At 44.0% G+C, this 17,612-nt stretch overlaps 1 protein-coding gene across 4 annotated transcripts in view; it reads left to right on the top strand.

Annotated features, from left to right (window-relative positions):
• CFAP74 (cilia and flagella associated protein 74) overlaps positions 1-17,612 on the top strand; it is an 80,645-nt gene that overhangs the window by 57,040 nt on the left and 5,993 nt on the right. For 3 of the 4 annotated variants that reach the window (XM_082229737.1, XM_082229736.1, XM_082229738.1), the window contains exons 23-33: positions 654-741; positions 1,944-2,117; positions 2,954-3,087; positions 4,659-4,935; positions 5,968-6,102; positions 7,439-7,566; positions 8,431-8,565; positions 11,552-11,661; positions 13,240-13,295; positions 15,366-15,485; positions 16,826-16,981. In XM_082229737.1, the coding sequence (XP_082085863.1) occupies positions 654-741; positions 1,944-2,117; positions 2,954-3,087; positions 4,659-4,935; positions 5,968-6,102; positions 7,439-7,566; positions 8,431-8,565; positions 11,552-11,661; positions 13,240-13,295; positions 15,366-15,485; positions 16,826-16,981 (1,513 nt within the window). The remainder of the gene's footprint in view (positions 1-653; positions 742-1,943; positions 2,118-2,953; positions 3,088-4,658; positions 4,936-5,967; positions 6,103-7,438; positions 7,567-8,430; positions 8,566-11,551; positions 11,662-13,239; positions 13,296-15,365; positions 15,486-16,825; positions 16,982-17,612) is intronic. The other variant, XM_082229739.1, reaches the window with a different exon arrangement.

The following is a 17,612-nucleotide window of genomic DNA, read 5'->3' on the forward strand; positions in this document are numbered from 1 at the left end:
GATGAGAGTTGTAGTCTAGCATCTGGAGGACCAAAGTTTCCCCTGGAAGCATATTTCCAGATAGCATTACTTGCAGAGGTTCAGCAGACATTCTCCAAGCACAATGTACCTCATTTTGTTTGAGCTGAAAAAGCCCCAAACAGCTTCTCAAGGACTGTCCCCATCTTCTTGTAAGATTTGGCTACATGCTAACAGGACAAAAGCCATGTTAAAAGGCTTTAATAATGATTTGCACCAGAACAAGAGCACTACATTGTACAAGAAATCAGCAGGTGGAAGCTGCCGTAAGGAAGCCCTTATCGCTCATGTTTTCATTCATCACTGAATACTTAGGTTATAATTGGATACCTTGAATAGTTTTCAATCTGGATTTCCCCCCAAATGCCTAAAAACCATTAGACAATATTAGACACCTCTCTTTAGGGCTCCATACTCAGATACTTCAAGAAGAAAATCTATGTTGTGGAAATGAAGGACATCTTCAATCCCTCAAAGCAAATATTCCTCTGCTTTTCCTTCCTCTTGTTCACACCATCAAAGTCTGTCCAAGGTTTCTCATTGGCTCTCTCAGCAACGAAGAGTTTAACCCATCCTTAGTGTCGGATTCCTTCTGCTTGGCTCTTTAAAGAGTATGTGATACTTTGCTGTTTCAGGCGCTCTCTTCGTGAAGATGCAAGGAAGTACTTTGATGTAAAAACAGGAGTTCTGGAAGTCCCAATGATGGTCATGGTTTCAGATCAGGTTGGTGCAAGATTCAGCTGCTTGTTGTTAGACAACAAGGGAAGATTGTGTCCTGCTCAGGCAGGATGAGAGCCTGCTGGGTGTGGTCCAGGTCTGAGGGAAATGGTTTGAGTAGCATAATATCCATCAGTGGTAGGAAACAGAGAACCAAGTACAGCTGAGGTGGGGAGCCTCAGGTCTGGAAACCAAATGTGCCCACCCTATGATGGGGGCTTCTCTATCTGACCCTCAAGACTTTAGGCTAAACTCACTGTCCCCAGAGCATCCCTCTTTGCTGACCTAGCTCTGTACCCTTCTTCAAGGGCATGGCTGGAAGGTGTCCTTTAGATATAATAATGTTTCTTGCTTGACTGGATGTTGCATGGAAAAATGTGTATGCAGGAACTTCTGAGTTTGGCATGACTCGAATGTAGCCTACTGTAGGAAGGTGAGAAGCACATCAGTTTGCCCTACCTCCAGCCCCACCCATTTTGGTACTGACCCCCGCCCACCCCTTGAAGGTTACTCATAAATGAATGTAGCTCCTCAGCTAAAAAATGTTCCTCACCCGTGAAGTACAGGGATTGGGTCAGAATGGTTTTCTTCAGAACCTAGGAGAGCTCCCCAGGCCAGCAGGAGTTGTCTTGAAGGGATACAAAGTCTAGGACTGTAACCTAAAGCATAGTGTTCAGTTTTATTTTTTTATATATTTATTAAACTTTCCATTTTAACAATCCAATCAAACCACATCATATATTCCGAATTATACATATTATTCAATAATCAAACAGTCCAAATATTATGCCAAATTATAATTTTTTTGGGGGGGGGACTTCACCATGCTCTGAGGTCAGGGGAGATCTGATGATCTCATACTTCTACTGCTTTTCATGATCATTCCCGATAGTTCCCATAAGTCATTCTGATGTTTTCAGTTTTAATTTTTTAATGTATATGTTTCTCTTGATGCATCTCTCTTAGAGCATATCTACAAGGTGGATACATTGTTTTAATGGTAATTCTTTCTGTCTAGGGATCTCTAGGAATTGCACTTAAGATAGCAAGGATGGGAAGAGATCTCTTAACAAAATTATTGGAATAATAAATTTGAGTTGACTCAATGTCACCCAGTGCGCTCCATATTTGAATTGAGATTTGGAGCTGAATCTCTTCTGCCCCAATTCAATCATTACACCACAACACAACTTGTGTTCTTGTTTCAGAGTAAACCAGTTGAATTTACAGTCCATGCAATCGTTACAACCTCAGATTTGGAGATCAGACCAACTGAAGTGGATTTTGGATTTTGCTCTATCTATGAAGCTGTCAAAACAACAATCACACTAACAAACAAAGCCATCCTTCCCCAGGAATTTGGATTTGTGGGACTCCCAGAGGTAAATACCTTCTTCTCAGTTTCCAACACAATAAATATTCCATGAAGTTTTGTATGAAGAAGAGAATTGTACCCAAATGATTACTATCAGAGCTGTGTATATCTCATTTTGAATAAAATCTGTCCCATGAACAGCTCAGTTCTGTAACGTGCATAAATTATCAAACTAAGCAAATGTATATCATTTAGTGTGTGTCGCATAATATATTCTAACATGTTAATTCATTCTGGGTTTGCACATTATGGAAAAGTGGCGAGGAGCTATGTTCGTTTCAGCCACGCTTTCAAATTATACCATTTTATAGCCATGAAGGCTAGGAACTTTTTTTAAATGGAGATTTTCAGCATACGGTAATTGTGTTCCCAATACTGCACTCTAGGGTATTCTGCACTCCACTCAGAATATATGCAAACACACCCCTGATCATCACAATATGCATGGGCTAGGACCAAATGAATATCTGTTCCTGATAAGTGCATTATTAGGCAACACATTTCCCCTGTTTCCATTTGAACTATAGTGCATCTTTTTCCTTTTTCTTTTGGTATATTCTCAATACTGTACATTTATTTTTCTCTTTTACTCCCTTTCTTTAAAAAAAATGTTTTTATTGAAAGATTTTTCCATAGGTAACAAAAGTACATGCAGTGTCTTTGTTTTTATATTGTGAGAAGATGAATGAGTGTGATTTTTTTTCTACCACTTATGGAGTTGGGTTGGGGGCAGGATCCAAACTGGGAGGGTTTAGAATAGGTAGGTTATTTTCTGGAGGGTTAACATTTGGATTATGGCTAGTTTGTCTGAGAGAGTGATGCTTTTTTGCCTCCTTCTGAAAGTTTGTAGAAATTCAGCCCAATGATGGATTTGGAATGCTCCTGCCTCTTGAACAGTTGCAGCTGGACATAATCTTCAAAGCCCAGCGGGCAAAGGAATACAGTTTTGAGCTGACTTGCAAGACTGAAATCAACAGGTGCGCACAGAGTTTCATGCCATCAAGGGTTATTCCAATGAGGCAGGATAACCAGGTTTGATCCCCCGATCTGATTCAGGTTTGCCCCAAATGGCCAAAACACATTGCAGTTAGTGGGAAGGAGGTGATGGCCAACCTATACCTGTTTACTGCTTTGGGGACGGGGTGCTTGCATTCTGCATGCACATGCACGCAGAGGCCACTTTCCTTTGCTTAGCCAGGACCCTCAGAATGCTTCCAAATGACCTGTTCCTTGAGCATTCATCCTGATTTGTTTGCTGAGAGATCAGATGATATGGGCTATTTAATGAGCATGCAATATGATTTCCTCATAGGAAGATTAGATGATGTGGCATGAAAGTGCTACCCCACACTTTCAAACTGCATTTCCCTGCCACTTTTCAACCTTTGGGGGAAAGAAGGCTTGTTGCACAAGATCCGACCCCCCCCCCCCCGCATCAACTATAATTGTGCAGTCTGGAATTGCTGGTGTGTGATTGAATCCTACACGAAAACAATGACAGCCTGGAAATGCCACCAGTCTTGGAGCCCTGCTGAGGGGAAATCAGCCAGGGTGGAAGAACTGCATAGGAAAATTAGCAGCTGTGGGACTGGGTTAAACATGCATTGCTACCTGTCGCTTCTTTGCCCAGAGTGGCTGGGGAAATCCAGCCAGATGGGCGGGGTACAAATAATAAATTATTATTATTATTATTATTATTATTATTATTATTATTATTCGCAGCAAAGTTTCCCCCACTCCGGAGCTTTGCATGTTAGAACCAAACCCAAAACTTAAAAGTGAATATTTGCAGTTCCTCTACTTGTAATAAACCACCGGAGAACATTCCAACTTCTTTCAGCATTTCTGCAGTCATGTTTCAGCATCAGCAGCATCTTTTCAGTGAAAATTAAGTATTCCAAAAGTGGGACTTAGAGCAAAATGTTGCAGCATGACGTGCTCCTGTGCAGTGTGTTCATCCAGGATGCATGTTTTTGTAGGGCTGTTTGGGGAATGTTTCCCCTTTACGCTTTTTGTTAAGAAAGGTTTTGAGTTTTATACATCTTCAGGTCTATTCAGGGTGGACTCGTTGAAAATAAAAGACATAGCAAACTTAGGTCCATTAATTGCAATTGATTGTATTCATTTAAATTTTACTAAGAGTACATTAGCCATGCCCATTAATTTCAGTCGGTCTACTTTGCATAGGGCTAACATTGGAGACCAACCCAGTGGATCTACTCTAAGAATAACTTGGTTGGTGCAACCTTTTTTGTCCTCTGCTGAAAACTCTTTCTTCTGCATGGGTATGGAGCCATTTTGGCTACTTAAGCAACCACACTCAGACCTGAACATTGGGATTAGAGGGGCTGTTTCCATCTTGTGTCATCATGGTTTGATTTCCATATAGTCTTGAGCCATAGGGGTGCCACAGAACCTGGAATGGGCAGCGAAATATCTTTTTACTTGAAAGCAATGAGATACTTGTCATAGGGCTTATTTAAAGTCTTGGCAACGGGCTGCGTATTGTGCTGTGACCGGATTTTTTCAGCTGTGTTTCCATTTTTAGAGAATTCAAGCTGTCATGCAAGGCAGTCGGAGTCCACCCTCCTCTTGAGCTCTCTCATACCTTGGTCCAGTTTTCTGCCACTGCTCTCAACGACGTGTCAACAGCAAATATCTTCGTGATCAACAATCACGTCAGTGTCAATCAGTTCACTCACAGTGTCCCAAGAGTTGGCAAGGGAGAAGTGGTCCCCGTTGGGCCAACTTCCTTCCAGTTCCTTGTTCCAGAAGACTCTCCTATTACGATCATGCCATGTGTCGGAACTGTCCTGCCTGGAAAGGTAAACACACACTCTCAGCCTATTAAAGATCTGGATAAAAAAAGAACCTTCATGCTTATGGAGTACTACACTCTATGTATCTGGCCTGAAAGCAAAATAAAGTGTTGAGAGCACATGTAGTTTTAATTCACATTTTAAAAGAAGAAATGTAACCAGAGTCCTTTTTTTTTGTTCTTCACTAGATATAGTTCAGGCTTCTTAATAAGGAGAGCCTATGCTGCAAGCGTAAAACCCCAGATTTAGGAAGTAACATGGACATGAACTGGATTGTGTTCATTTGCTATACAATGTATATTTTGTGAGCCCAGAGGGAGGCATGGAATTGACAGGCCTTGTCGGGGGACCATACAGTGTAAGGGCAGAAAAGGGCAACCAGAATGATCAAGGGACTGGAGTAACTCCCCTTTGAGGAACGGTTACAATGCCTTGGAGAGTTTTCGTTTAGAAAGCAAGTTGAGTAATGGGGGACATGATAGAGGCGTATAAGATTATGCACAGTTTGGAGAAAGTGGATAGGCCTCTTTCACAATACTGTAACCTCATGGGGTCTTACAGTGCTGCTGAATGGTGGGAGATTCACAACAGGCAAAGGGAGATACATCTTCACACAGCTGCCACAAACTATAATTCTGGCTACCAATTTGGATGACTTTGAAGGGGGATTTGACAAATCCATGAAGGCTACCAGTCATAATATCTATATTACCTCCAGTATGTCTCTGAATAACAGTTGCTAGGTATCATGTGTGCTAGAGTGCTGTTCTACTCATTTCTTGCTATGGGATTTCCATTGGAGCTCAAAGGGGCATCTATGGTTTTCTTCTTCCACATTTTATCCTCACAGCATTGAGGTGGATAACAGTGAGAACAGGATGCTTTGGCCAGATCCAGCAGGCCTCCTGCTTTGTTCTCTATCATGGATTGGATTGTCTGTTAAATGGAGCATAAGTCTGAACTCCATTTAATTACCCAAGTTCATTCTGCATGTTCTCTTTCTTTCCGGCCTCCTCTCTCCCCCCCCCCCCATGCCAGAAATGCATGTTGGAAGTATCCTTCCGTCCAGTGTTGTGTGATAAGCTTATCAGGCTGGAGGCAGTCCGCCTGCTATGCCAGGCTGCTGAAGCAAAGGCTCAGCTGGAGAGGAAGGCTCGGGAGTTGGAACTGCAGGTAAGTGTGGGAGGGATCTATGACAGCTGCGTGTTGCTCATTGCAAATAACATCTGCCGTACTCATGTCACACTGTGTGGAGAGGCAGGTGCAGCTTTAGGAATTGCCAAGCCCCGCAGTGGTGGCTGATGCCCATTGCAACTGGTGGAGCGGAAGGCAAGGGAGACCAAGAAGTTGTTGTTGTTGTTTAGTCGTTTAGTCGTGTCCGACTCTTCGTGATCCCATGGACCAGAGCACGCCAGGCACTCCTGTCTTCCACTGCCTCCTGCAGTTTGGTCAGACTCATGTTTGTAGCTTCGAGAACACTTTCCAACCATCTCATCCTCGGTCGTCCCCTTCTCCTTGTGCCCTCAATCTTTCCCAATATCAGGGTCTTTTCCAGGGAGTCTTCTCATGAGGTGGCCAAAGTATTGGAGCCTCAGCTTCAAAGTATTGGAGCCTCAGCCCAAGAAGTAGGGAGGGTAAAAGCCATTGACAGTGAAAGCCAACCAATTCTAGTTTTGTCCCCATCCTTTAATGGTGACACTAAGGAGGAGGATGCTAGCAGGCAGTGGTTGTAAGGTAGAAGACGGGGGGACAGGACCTGTCTGCAGGCAGACTGAGGTTGGTGGGGCAGTGCCCCATTTGCCCTTATGAATCAGTCTCTACTACCCATTCTTCAGCAACTGATATTCAAAGGCACATTGCCTCTGGTATTGGAGATAGTGATGGTCTTTCCTCATCAACCTCCTGTTAACATTTTGCTCTCCAGACATGCCTATTTCTACCATATCCCTGCTCTTGCCCACAAATCAGCCCCTATTGACAAGCAGTCCATTACGAGAAGGGCTCACAGAGCCAGAAGCAACTTGTTGGGTGGGGAGGAGCCACTACAATCACTTCCCAGAATGTAGATTGCTGTTGCTTTCCAGGAGGGGTGAGGCAACGGGGAGGTCAGTGTGGGGCAAAGGCATCAGCAGAAGCACTGGATTGGCTCTGTGAGTGCATTTATACCATGCAGACCTTCCTGACACCTTGCCAATCCCCTCCGTAACCAAGCGTTCCACCTGCCAGAAAGCAAGCATAGTGACTCCTTCACACCTGGTGATCCACTTCTACACAAGGTCCTCATTGGAAGTGGAGTCCATGTCTTGCCCCCATAGCACAACAGATTCCTTCCCCATAATTCTTCTCTCTACTCAGCTCTGTTATCATCTTCCTTTCCCCTCCCATTAGGCACCTGCTTTCAGCAAGGGGAGGTTTGCTCTGACTCCCCCCATTCCAGCAGTAAACCAAAAAGCTTTGCTTCCCTGCTTCTCTCTCTCTCTCTCTCTCTCTCTCTCTCTCTCTATGGCAGAGAAGGAAAGAGGAAGCCCTTCTTACCCGGAAAGATGGAAAGAGGCCATCAAGCATATTATCCATCAGTCAAATCTCAAAGCACACCCGACCATTTCAGCCGCCCAACCCAGAGGACATCTCTCCAGAGTGCGTGAGAAAAGGCATTTTTCATTTCCCTCATCCACAGCTGACCAAGTGCACCTCTCCATGACTGCCAGGGTGCATGCCAGGGTGTGGACAGCTAATTCAGGCTCGCATCAGGCTTGGAAAATCTTTAGCACAATGCCCTCAGTGGGCCATCCTCCTACACTAGCACCCTTCCCCCCATTATGGATTTATCTAATGGTAAAAGTGAGTAGCCAAGAGCTGCTGTTTCCCACAAACCCCAGAGTGATGCTTTGTTAAACTTCAGCATTATGGGATTTTTTTTTAAAGTGGCTCATAGCCACCCAGCATGAGTAGGCAGGATAGGCTTCAGAGATGGTAGATTCTGCTAGAGCATTGGGACCCCAGAATAACTAAAGACTTAAGAACAAACAAGCAGGAAACAGGCAAGCAGAGCTGGTGCAACTCATTTGCAGAGCACCACAATGGCTGCTCCCACACCTAATCAATAATCTACAATTTAGGATAGATTCCTAATGGATTAGCCAGCAGTCTCCCTTACAAAAGATGTGGCCAGCAACCTTGCCATTTGATGGAACTCTCTCCAGCAGTCATCCTGGCTTCTTTTTACCCACTTCTAAGCAGGTAGGGCTGTAACTCAGTAGCAGAGCATCATTTATGGGGGTAGCAGAATTAACCTTTACTTGTGTAATTTGGTCAGCGGTTCGAATCCCTAAAACAGAGTGAGCTCCTGTTGCTCAGTCTCTGCTCCTGCAAACCTAGCAGTTCGAAAGCACGCCAGCACAAGCAGATAAATAGGTACCACTGCGGCAGGAAGGTAAACGGCTGATTTGTTTTGTTTTTCTTTTTTCCTTGCCATCAATGTTCTCTTTTCCTCCTCTCTAGTTCCGAAGAGTATATCGCAGCTCATTTATCTCTGATCCGGAGCTTCGCCAACCACTTCGACAAATATGTTATCCCTTGCCTGATAGCATGTGGAGATATAGACGAGAAGAAAGGAGCTGAAAACCTACACTACAAGTACAGTGATGAATGTGGAACTAAATATATACAGAGCCGCCTGCCAGGCCATTGATTCAGCTAGCCCAGTATTGTCTGCCATTGAGAGGGAGAGCCTTATTATTATTATTATTATTATTATTATTATTATTATTATTATTTGTACCCCACCCATCTGTCTGGGTTGCCCTAGCCATTCTGGGTGGCTAGTTTTGGTTGAACTCCAACTCCTATCATCCCAAAGGATTGGCCATGCTGGCTGGAGCTGTTGGGAGGCAGGGTCCAGCTACATCCAGAGGGCCACAGGTTTCCCATCTGCATTGTAATCAGCCTTGATAAAAGACAGTGCAGCTACTCCTACAGAGACACAGAAGGCAGCCTTCTTTTTGGGATGGTGCTCCCAGCTCCCAAGAGCCTTCTGTCCAGGTAAGGGAAACCTGTGGGCCTCTGAGATGATGTTGAGAGAAAGATATATACAGTTAGTCAGATCAAAATATCCATTCTTATGGAGTTGAATGGTGCTGCAGTCTTGTTAGGGTGGCTCTGAATTCTCTTGATCCGAATCAGGGGTGGGGAACCTCTGTGATGTTGTTGGACTACAGCCCCCATCATCCCTGACCGTTGGCCCTGCTGGCTAGGACTGATGGGAGCTGGAGTCCAACAACATCTAGAGGGCTGCAGGCTTCCCATTCTTGGTCTGTTAACTGAAAGTGGCTCTCCAGGGTCAATTGCAGAGAGGGAGAGATCTTTCCCATCTCCTTCCCCTTCTGACTGTGGAGATGCTGGGGATTAAAGCCAAGGCCTCCTGCATGCCGAGCCGGTGCGTTATCTGGGAGCTGCAATCTCCCATACAGTTCATGTGTGTGGGGGGGTGTTGTTGTGGTGGTTGCTTTGGCTACATCTGTAGCTGCTAAAATTAGCAAGTAGTCTGTGTGCCTGTTGCAACAGACACAGACTTCTTTGCGTCACAGGATAATTAAAGGCTAGACTTGCTCAAGCAGACTTTTGTCAGACTTGTACCCTGGCCATATAGTTTTAAATGCCTTGAGCATAGATGTAGATGGGAGTTGGGAGTGTGGGTGTGTGAGAGAGAGTGCACTGCTTCCCCCGCCACATGGCAGTGTATCAGGGGTCACTTTTAAAGTAGCAGCTATTTTGTTCTATTAAATATGAAAATGGGAAAGGAAAAGGAAAAAAACACTTGTTGTAATTTACCACTGCACTGATGGATTATTTGCAGTAGGGGTTGAGTGGATAGGTAAACCAGTTAAGAAGCTTACTACACAAAGCCAGCTGGAACAAGTGCTGCTGTGGTGTAGTTATTAGAGTGCTGGACTGGGACCCAAGAGGCCAGAGTTGAAATCCCCACTCGACTATGAAGCTTTCTCGGTGTGACCTTGGGCCAGTCGCAGTCTCTCAGCCTCGCCTACTTCACAGCGTTTTTGTGAGGATAGAATGGGGTGAGGCTGATCCGTGTCCATCACCCTTTGTTCCTTGGAGAACAGGCGAGATATAAATGTAATAATAATGATTAATAAAACAGTAATAAATAATAAATTGGTTAGTGTAGCACAGTGGGGAAAATGACTAAAATGTAACCCAGGCAGTTCTGGTTCAAATCTTGCTTCTCTCGTGAACTAACTGTCAGTATCTTGGCTCACAGGCAGAGGTACCTGGCCTCCCCCGAGGCAATTGAGCGAGATACTGTGTTTACCTTCCGTCTGCGACCCCGGCAGGCTAGGTAAACAAACCCGGCGATTCTTCTCATTAGACGTGAGATAGAACACACCCTCTGCTTTTCTCTTCTCTCTCCCTCCCTGCATTCTCCCAGGGAGGAGAAATGAGATAGACAGGAGTCCTTTTTACATGTTTATACCTGTCACTCATCAGTACATAGAAATGCGACCGTTCCCTTCAGACTCCATCAGAAGAGACTCTACTCCTCCCCTGTACTTCCAGCACAGGTCAGATGACACTCTGAGCTAACATCCGGTGCTCACTACAGAGAATAGGCTCCACCTTTTCTCCAACAGTACAGTGCAAAACAACAGCATCCTGTTTTGCATTCCAGCCATCTGGAGCTGGCTTTTGCCTTGGTGCATTTTCCCAACACTAACTTCATGGCTTTGGGCCAGGGCTGGAGAAGCTTTGGCCCTCCAGAGGTTATTGCACTCCAGTTCCCATCAGTCCCAGCCAGCACAGCCAGTGCTCAGGGATGGTGGGAGTTGTGGTCCAGCAACCTCTGGAGGGTCAAAAGTTCCCCAACCCACCCTTAGGCCAACCATTCTTTCTCATCCTCTGCCCCCTTGTGCAGCATAGGGAAAATGTATGTCTCTCCTACTTTTCAAGGAGTGCGGTTGTTGTTCATGAATTTATTTATAAAGTTCCTAGTTTCCTCAGCACCATACAAAGATTAAGAAAGGAATCTCAGTCCCCGGCCGCAGGCTAATAAATACGATGCAGAAAAAGAAAGAAAATAGGAAAGCACATAAATTTGGGCACCATGTTTTTGTTGTTGTCAGGATTAACTGAGGACCAAGTAGTCATGATTCTCAATCCATAATTAAGAACCAGTCAGAGTAGATCCATTGAAATTAATGGACCCTACTTAGCCATGAGGGAGGAGGAGAGGTTTAGCCCTTTCTCCCCTCCCACTATTGTCCCAGCAAAAATCCCCTCCCTTTACTCTATACTACCATTAGCCCAAAGGGAAAAGTTCTTTTTTCATACCATCTAGACTCTTAATTCTACTGCTGATTCAAAATCCATATTAGGGCAATATCGTTTTTAGCCCAACCCAAATATCAGATATTGGTGCACAAGCCTTCAAGTTCAAGAAAACTGTATTTCCAATGCCTCCCATTTTCAAGCCATGTTTGCACATACTGTACTTGAGACCTTGAATAAAACACTAGGGTGACTTGCAGCCCATATATTGGAACAACCAGATACCTTATATATTCTGAGAGCAATCATCATTTTTCTTTATTTTTGTGTGTGTTTGTAGCCCTTATTTTACCTTGTACCTAGAGCTGCATTGTCCTGCCGTAGCACCTGCTCTTATGGTGATTTCGAATAATGGGAGAACAGTCTTCAACTTTGGGGATGTTGCCGTAGGTATGGAACCAAGCCTCCTCACATCCTATTGCTAGAACGGTGTTAAAGCAGCAAAAATATGTCATGAGTCTTAAGATGGAGTGTAGAAGGGGGCAGTAGACCTTGGAAGATGCTGAACTCTTTCACTGGAGGTTTTTAAAGGGAGGTTGCATGGGCATCTATCAAGGAATCTTTAGCTCTGATTTCCGCATTGCAGGGGGTTGGACTAGATGACCCTTGGGAAACACATGGGGTGATCTCCAGGCTGTAAACATTTTGCAGGAGGGACTGGAACACTTAACTGGAACTGTAGGTTTGTGCAGTTAAAGTGAATTAAAGGACCTGGCACAACAATTCCACTTTAAAAAAACAAAAGTGGTTTGGAAAGTGACAGGGAAATGTATTGAGAATTGTGGAGTGAACAAATGATTAGTGGGCCGATGTGTAAGTACCCCGCAAAGCAAATCAGGATGAATATCAGACGAGCGGTCATTTTCATATAACTGCTCCTTAAACAAACCAGACCAAATCCTCAGTAAAGAGCTGAGTTGGTTTAATCGCTACACAAGCTGCTCCCCCACTTTTTAAAACATAAAATCCACCCATTAGCCAGATCTGTCTTGAGCCTTGTAGAGAGTTAGGAATGTGTAAAGTGACATGATAGTGCTATAAATGTATAGCACAAATGGGGCTGTAGTGCTGAAACAGGAGAGACTCCCTTGTTTGAGTCTTTGCCTTTACTGTGAACTCACTAGATAACTTTAGAACACACACAGTCTGATTCTTGACATGGCTCAAATCATATATTGTCCCTAAAAGGGCATTGGCAGCCACACTGTATTTATTTAACAAGGCTTATACCATTGCCTAATCACCAAAAGCCACTAAGACTTTCCCATAAAAAATGCAAATAATAATAATTTAAAATGCTAATACGTAGTTGGGGTTGTTATGGGGAGGGAGCAGGGGGAAACTAACTGATTGTATGTTTGTTCTTATATTCAAAATTAATAAACATTTTTGTAGGTGCCAATAAAATCATATGTTAAAAAACTCAGTTGACATAAACATTGATCAGTATCGATCAAACATTGATCAAAATATAAATTAAAGCAGTTTTGCAACAAATGCATGTCATGAACATTACATGCTAAAAATTGCATGTGTTGGTAGACTTGCCTAAACAAAAAAAGTTTTAGCAGGTGCTGAAAACTAAACAGTCAATGAACAAGGAGTTCCAAAGAGTAGGTGCTGCAACACTAAAGGGTCAGTTTCTTGCATGTAGCAAATAAACATTGTGTGGCACTTGTAAAAAGTGTCCCAGTTCTACACATGGAACAGCTGGACCTCTGTCTTCCCTACTGAAACATCTGAAAGCATCTTAAGAATTCTTCTTTGATTTTTTTATTTTATTTGGGGGGGGGTGTTTTTTTTTCTGGAATAATATGAGAATGGCTTCCGGGTGGATTTTTAAAACAGACTTCCACTGGCTTGATTTCCTGGTTTGTTTGTTTGTTTGTTTTTATTTGTATGGCCGTCCAATAAAGATGCTTTCTGGGTGGCTCACCTTTGTAAATGCGAGGTTCTCTTGTTTACTAGGGCACACAGTTAAGAAAGAAGTGAAGCTACATAACATCTCTCAAGAACAGCTGGTTGTATCCTTTGCTTTGAATCATCCCCTCTCTGTTCCCCAAAATCTGTGGCTGCTCAGTAGAAGACATCAACTGGACTCACCTTCTGCTGTTTGGGGTGAAGTATTCCAAATATTCCAAAATAAACACAATAGGATACCCACATATACTTCCATCTTCAAAGTCACAGGTTAGAATATTACCGTATTTTTCGCTCTATTGGACGCAGTTTTTCCCCTCCAAAAATTGAGGGGAAATGTGTGTGCGTCCTATGGAGCGAGTGCAGGCTTGTGCCATAGCCGCGCGCAACCCCTCTGGCAGGGAGAGGCTGCATGGGGCTATGGCTCGCTGCCTTGGCTTGTTCCATAGCTGCGCGCAACCCCTTTGGCAGGGAGAGGTTGTGTGCAGCCTGTACGCTGCTCTTTGGGGCTGGGGGGGGGGAAATATTTTTTCCCTTGATTCCCCCCCCTAAAAACTGGGTGCGCCCTATGGTCCGGTGCGCCCTGTGGTGCGAAAAATACGGTATATTATGGAGATACCTGTGCTACTAATTTAAGTTGGGTACCCATTGAATTGGCATGATTGCAACCAGAGGATCCTGAAAATTATGGTTTGGTGAGAGAGTTGAGAATCACTAGAGGTTTCCTCCACTGCTTTGGAGAACTACTGTTCCCAGGGGTTTCCTGAGGAGCAGGAACAGTTTGTATCTGTAGTGGAGACAATGGAATAGTAGGTGCATCTTATAAGAGCACATCCTGTGCTGAGTGGGCAAGGATTGAAAGGGGCTATATTATCTATTTGTTTGAAACCAACACAATCTGGAACCCTGAAAAGGCAGTGTTCCCTGTCATCTGGATATAGGAGGCCCCTTCAGACCTTCTGCACTCAGCAATGGAATGGGTTGGAAGCTGAGCAGGTGGGGTCCTGTGCCCACTACCTGAACAAGGCCTTTGTGTTGGGATATTGTGGGTAAATTAAAATGCCAGGGATCTCAGAGTCATCAGCTACAGATCACATTCTTGCTTGTCACTGCCAGCAGCATTAGTGGGTAAGCCCGCTTGAGGTAGGGAACATAAAGTAAGATGATATTTTATATATCCTGTACCATATTTTTCTATGTATCACACGCCCCCTAATTTTGGGGACGCAAAATTAAGAAAATGGGGGGAGATTGTCCCTGTGTATAAGACTACCCCCCCCTTTTAACAATATTTTTTAGTAAAAAAAACACCCTAGTCTTATACACGGAAAAGTATGGTATATACTTTTACCACGGAAAAGTATGGTATATTTTTACCATAGTTTCTTAACTTCCTGTTGCGAAGCGTTTTTATAAATCTGCAAATAAATGAAATAGATGAGGCACTTTGCTACAACCTGCATATCAGCTGTCCACCATCTGATATTGTTCTTGGCATGCAATCTGAGGTGTTAGGGTGTGGCCTGGTGGAGGGGCAGCCAGCCCCATGTCATTTATGCTTGTCTGTCGATCTCTTGCTCCTTCCACTTTTATTTTATTTTATTATTTTTAATGTATACATCATTTACATGCCAAAATGGCTTCTAAGAAGTTTACATGTGTAAAATCAATTATAAAATCTATACGTAATTAAAATACACAGTGAAACAATTTCATGAAAACGTACATCCATAGCTAATATCTGCAATGAAACAAGCCAGAACAAAAGCATAGCAATGAAAAAAACAGTTAAAACTATTAGATCATGAAGTTAATGTTCAGGAAAATGCTTGAACCCTAAACAGGTATCCAGCAAAGTGAAGCCTCTGGAGCACAGTGGGAGCGCTCCCGCTGCACTCTGGAGGCTTCGCGTTGCTTTCGCTGAAGCCATGGAGCCTGCACTCACTCCATAAGATGCACACACATTTCCCCTTAATTTTTGGAGGGGGAAAAGTGCGTCTTATAGAGCGAAAAATACGGTAATATCTGAAGGGAAGTCCCCATGCTTGCTAATTCTTGTAATAGTCCCTAGGTAACAGATTGCCATGGCTGTCTCCATTTCTTTTCTTTTTTGGGGGTGGAGTGGTTGCTTTGGTTACCACTAAACTTGTGTTTCCTTGAGCTGTCATTTTCAGCTGGGATATTCCTTCTTGAATCCCTTTGGATCCTTCACGGTGCTAAATCCTTTCTGGACACTGGAGGAAGGTGAATCCCGCGTTCTTCTCATCTCATTCTGCCCAGAGGAGAACACACCAGTGAGTCTCTAAACAAAGAATTGGTTTAGTTTATTTCATTGGTGTCCCACCTTTCCTCCAAGGGGATCGTACTGCAAGGGTGGAGAACCTCAAGGAATCAACTGCGGTCCTCCAGGCTTCATTATTTGACCCTCAGAACTCTCCACAGGCCACAACCCCTTCCACACCATTCCCTGGGCCTGCTGAAATTCTTTGAGGATGTGTCCTTGAACTAGGATAGCTTGGATAAATGTATGGGTTTTGAACTATGCTAATGCCTCTTCCTTACCTGGATGAAAGATGGAGGTAGGGTTGTGTGTGTGAGTGTAGAACATCTGACTTTTCAGTGGTTGAAATGTTGCCTATGTACAAAGGTAAGAGGCACATCCATTGCTCCCCCCCTTTTTTTTTACCTCTGGCTTTGCCCACCACTGGAATGTGGCCCCTGGAAAGTTCTCCACAAGGAAATGTGGCCCTCTGGCTGAAAAAGGTTCTGCAGCCCTGGCATACTCTCCTCCGTACCCATTTTATCTTAAGGTCCGGTTTATATGTGACGCAGACTTCATGACAGGTGGTTAATCGTGCATGAGTTCTGCATGCCCCCACCATGCTTAAATATACCTGTCACATGCGCTGTCCCACAATACATACTGTGTTAGCATGCTAGCAGAGTCTGCGCTCAGATCATGTATGCCTGGCTTGTTAACGCTGGGCAAACATGTTAAGTGCACAGGGAAGGGCCAAAAAATTTTGCCGCCTGAGGCAGTGCAACTGGCAGACACGGTTCCCCTCAAAGTCAGGCTACAAGGCCAGCTAGGTTATTTTGGCACCTGAGGGATGAAATCTCACAGGCACATCTTCCACCTCTCTGATGACAGTAATACAAAAAAAAATTCAGTTCAATTAACTATAAGTACAAACAGACAGACATATTAAAACAAAGAATGAATATGCATATATAAATAGAAATGTGTATGTACATTTAAGTATATCACACATTCAAATGAAAGCCAGGTGGAGCCAGAGCCAATAACAGGCAGAGCACTGGTGGGTCAGTGCCCCCATTTGCTCATTAGTCCAAGCGGACAGAAAACAAACATGGCTGTCCCTAGTGGTTTTCTTCTGTACAATTTGCCCTGAGAATGATGTAATGTTATCAAGTGCGAATGCTCCCACTGGGACTTAGTCCCTTCCCCTTTGAGACAAATGGGTCTAGCCATCCGTAGTGGACACTTTACTATCAGTAGCCCCTAAATATCAGGAAGGTGACACTGACACTCAGCTTTTATTGAGCTCCTTAGGTGGCTCATGCCACCTGAAATAATACTATCCTTACTGACCAATAATGTTTTATCCCACAGTACTTTGAAATGCTGGAGATCCGTAGTGGGAAATTCACTCTAACCCTTACCCTGACAGGCCAGGGTGTCATCCCTTCAATTTCTTGCTCAGTGGAAGGAGATGTATTCAACATGGGATATGTTCTTGCTAAGGAAACAGCCACTGCCACTTTCAAGGTAAATCGCAACTGCACTGTGAATAGGGATGTTGAAGGATTCCATCAGAAATGGAAATAGATGGTCCGTCTGAGGTCAGGAACAGAAATTACGCACGTGAATAAAAGCAGTACAGTTTTACCTTGGATCCCAAACACGGCAAACCCAGAAGTGGGTGTTCCGGTTTGCGAACATTCTTTGGAACTCAAACATCTGACTACAATTCCCATCATCCCTGACCACTGGTCCTGCTAGCTAGGGATCATGGAAGTTGTAGGCCAAAACATCTGGAGGGCCAAGGCTTGGAATAAACAGCTGTCTTTTCAATACTGTAAAAAGCCAGGAGAAAGTATGCTCCAAATCCCAAGTGATGACCAGAACAAGTGTATTTATATGTGTTTTTTTTACAGGGACAAAGCAAACAATGCCTTGAATTAGTGGCTAAGACACTAGGCTATGAATCAAGAAACCCCCAGTTTGAATCCCACTTCTGCTTCACAACTCACTAGCTGGCCTTAGGCAAACCACAGCCTCTGTCCCCTCATCTGCAGCCTGTGGGATAATAATACTTACTTACCTCACAGGAAGGGTGGGGAACTAGTGGACCTCCAGCTGTTGCTGGACTGCAGCTCCCATCATCCTTGGCCCAAGC

The sequence above is a fragment of the Podarcis vaucheri genome, assembly GCF_965113315.1.
Source record: "Podarcis vaucheri genome assembly, chromosome: 7".
Taxonomy (NCBI): domain Eukaryota; kingdom Metazoa; phylum Chordata; class Lepidosauria; order Squamata; family Lacertidae; genus Podarcis; species Podarcis vaucheri.